Source organism: Octodon degus, unplaced genomic scaffold (assembly GCF_000260255.1).
Source record: "Octodon degus isolate 3935 unplaced genomic scaffold, OctDeg1.0 scaffold00079, whole genome shotgun sequence".
In the NCBI taxonomy this organism is placed as follows: Eukaryota; Metazoa; Chordata; class Mammalia; order Rodentia; family Octodontidae; genus Octodon; species Octodon degus.
The window spans coordinates 9,797,387-9,800,885 of NW_004524655.1; the positions used below are offsets into that span (position 1 = coordinate 9,797,387).

General features: G+C 57.1%; 1 protein-coding gene across 2 annotated transcripts in view; it reads right to left on the minus strand.

The window, feature by feature from the left end:
• Positions 1-3,499, minus strand: part of Ggt5 (gamma-glutamyltransferase 5) — a 27,353-nt gene that overhangs the window by 11,967 nt on the left and 11,887 nt on the right. For both annotated transcript variants that reach the window (XM_023721023.1, XM_023721024.1), the window contains exons 2-4: positions 1,266-1,396; positions 916-1,011; positions 236-431 (exon numbers count right to left, since the gene is read on the minus strand). In XM_023721023.1, the coding sequence (XP_023576791.1) occupies positions 236-431; positions 916-1,011; positions 1,266-1,396 (423 nt within the window). The remainder of the gene's footprint in view (positions 1-235; positions 432-915; positions 1,012-1,265; positions 1,397-3,499) is intronic.

The window sequence follows — 3,499 nt, forward strand, 5'->3', positions numbered from 1 at the left end:
CACGGCAGGCCCTGGGATTGAACCCCAGCCCCTGTGCCTACTTGCAGGCCCTTTAATCCACTGAGCTATTTGGCTGGCCCAGGCCAGGTTCTGACCCGAGATAGAAAGAGCTCTCAGGCCTCTTGGGTCCCCTAAGGGTCAACCCTCTGGCTCAGGAGGGACTGAGTTAGACCAGGCCTGTGGCTGGGCTCAGCTGAGGTGTGGCCTTGACCCACAGGCCACCTTTTGATCTTACCTCAGGGTTGAGTTATACAAGAAAGGCCTCAGGAACCTGCTGCTGAGGAACTGGCTGAGGATGGAGGGCATGCGGAAGTCGTCTCGGAGCAGGGCGATGGTGGGCTGGAACAGCTGCGCCCAGGGCAGGCGGCCATGGCGGCGGTGGGCCTCAGCATAGCCACGGAGTTCCCCAGGCACTCCGATCCACTGGGCCCCTGCGCGGCACGCACTTGTCCTCAGCCCTGAGAATCCCAGGCCTGCCAGGGCTTCAGCTCTTCTCTCGCAGCTGGTGCCCCCGCCATGGCAGACAGAGTGAGCTCTTGGACCCACTCCTGGCCACACCACTGTCCACACGCACCTCTGTGGCTCCCCACTGCCTTCTCTATGGAGTCCGTGTCTTGTCCCCCCGGGCCTGCACTGCGCCCAGAGGCCCTTTCCTACCAACCCATCTTCATGAAATCCTGTGGGATTTTGGCAGCCTGTCCTGCCTTACCCTTTCCTACTGGGACAGCCCTGCCCCCAGGAAGGTGCCCCACCCCGGAAGATTACAGGCTCCAGACAGGCTCCCCATACCCTAGCTCTGTTCCCCAGGCAAGGTGTCCCAGCTTATCTGTGAGGCACACTGTCCTTTCCAGGGGTGTTCTGGTCAGCTCTAGGGGCCCTGTAGGGTTGAGGTGGGTGCCTCCGACCAGGCCTCACCTATGCCCAGTGGTAGGGCACGTTCACACTGGTCCAGCAGGCGCTGGTCAGAGCTGGCTGGGACAGTCTCTCGGGCGTTGATGACCTCCACCTTCCCTGGAGTTGGAGTACAGTGAGTGAGTGGTCATGGCACCTCCAGATGGCCCCAGCCTTTCTCAGCCTAGGTTTCCCTCTCTACGCTAACAGGATGCACACCTAGAGTTGTGCATAGCAGAAGTGCGGGTGCAGGGCAGGGAGGCCTGAGAGCCCAGGGAGGGGCGTGGGGAGGGACTCAGGAAGGGGCTCCTGGTGGCTGTAGACAACTCTGTCTTCCCCATGGGAGGGCCAGGGGTGTCAGCATGGAGGCCCACCTGTTGTAGCATTGTAGATGGTGAAGATGACCCCTCCACCCAGACCCATGCTCTGAGGGTTGACAACTCCGGTGCAGACCAGGGCTGCAATGGTGGCATCCACGGGTGAGCCCTGTTGCTGGAGGATGGCTCTAGGGGACACGGCACAGTCAGTGGCTGGCTCCCCTCCCCCATCCTGCCCATCTGGGCTCCCTCCGCGGGCACTGACTCGGGAACAGAGACTGCTCCGTGGCCCATCGGCTGCCCCCAGAACCTTGGGTTAGCTTAGAAAACACACTGGGCTAATCACTCAAGTCAAGGTGCTCAATGGTGCTGCACCTTCCAGAAGGCTACAAAGTATGGTGCCACTTATACTGCCCTCTGCCATTTACCAGGCACTTCTCAGTTTGCAAAGAACTTCTGCTGTCACAGTTCTCTCAGGACTCCCAGGAGCACCAGCTCGTTTTCTAGGTAGACTGGGCCTGGGCTGCTCCTCAGAGCCCACTCAGGATTCCACTCCCCCCGGGCCTTCAGGCTGCAATGGCCCATACTTTGCTGTTTCAAGCAGGAACTCTATTCAAACCCAGTCAACAATGAGGCAATCAAGACCCAAAGAGGAAACAGACCTGCCCCACCCCATAGAAACTCTGGCCCCACAGTATCTTCCCTCTGCTCCATTCCCCATGGCCTCGCCAGGTTATCCAGGACCTTGATCCTCCCCAGCTCCTGAGCAAGTGCCCTGTTCCAGGCCCCAGTGTGGCCACACATGACTACCACATGAAATACACATTCCCGGAATGGGACAAGGGCAGGAAGCCAGAAGCATAAAAGAAACAAGATTGCTACATTCAGGCCTCATTACACATTTTTTACAAAGGATAAAGCACCATCCACAGTCAAATGACAAACTGGGGCAGGGAGGGAGGGAGGGAGGGAGGGAGGAAGGACCCTGAATTCTCTTGCGAGACAAAGGCTTCATCTCTTTACCAGCTCAGCAGCACCCAGCCCTCTCAAATGTCCCTCCCCTTGGAAGCCTCTTCTGTACTTCTCCCCTCTCAGATTTTTCTCCCATCTCCCCTGAACCCTGGCGCTGGGGGCCCTGGGCTCAGTCCTTGTTCTGTGGATGAGCTCCTCCAGGCTCAGGGCATAAAATGCAAACTCAGAACTAGGCATGGTGGCTCAATCCTGTAATCCCAGGACTCTGGAATGCTGAGGCCAGAGGGTTGTAAAGTCAAGCCTGGCCTGAGTAATTTAGTGCCTTCCTGAGACCCTGTATCAACGTAAAAAAGAAGGGCATTGTGGTGTGTGTCTATAATCCCAGCATTCAGGAGGCTGAGGCAGGAGAATGGCCTCCAGTTTGAGGCCAGTCTGGGCTACTTAGCAAGACCCTATCTCAAAAAAAACAAAAAAACAAAAAAACCCAGAAAGTAAAAAGGACTGCAAGTTCAGGGGAGATGGAGGAGCAGCGGGGAGGAGCCTCAGACACCCTCAGGGCTGGGGGAAGAATGTCACCACTTCCCCGCACGCACGGGGATGGGTCCTTGGTGTGAGCAGGGCCGTCAGCCAGCATTAGGCCCAACTTCAGGTCATCTCTGTTGCTGGGAGCTGATGCACACGGGTCTATGGGGACCCTTTGTGTGCTCTGGGGCCCTGGGCGGTGAGAACTTGGGAATACAACAAATACAGTTACTCCTGGAACTGGGAGCATGTCCCCTGGCCCATATTTGCTGCTAATTGCCCTGGTCCCTGCGAAAGTTCTAAGGAAGGACAGTTGTTATGGTTTACATTCAGATGTCCTCTATGGTGTGCTCCCTGGCGGGGCTCTGGGGAGCGGACTGGACTGTGGCTGGCACTTTCTGGGTTGTCCTTCCCATCAGGGTGTACAGACTGCTGGGTGAGTCTGCTGAGTGTGGAAGGACCACAGAAGTGTGAGGGCAGGTTGGGATTTCACGACCTACTCTGGGCACCAGCATGGCTGGTAAACGAAGCAGATCAGCTTGCAGAATGACCGTCAGGACTGACCTGAGGGAGGCCTGGACTGCCCATTATAAACTAAAGGTTCCCTGCTACTGGCAATAGGCTGCTTTAAGCAAGCAAGAATGAAGGTCCAGGCCTGGCCTGGTGACCCACACCTATAATCCCAGCGTTCAGGAGGCTGAGGCAGGTGGATTGCTGTAATTTCAAGGCCAGTCTGGGCTACATAGCAAGACCTTGTCTCAAAAAACCAAAAGAGGGGCCGGGGAGATGGCTTGGTG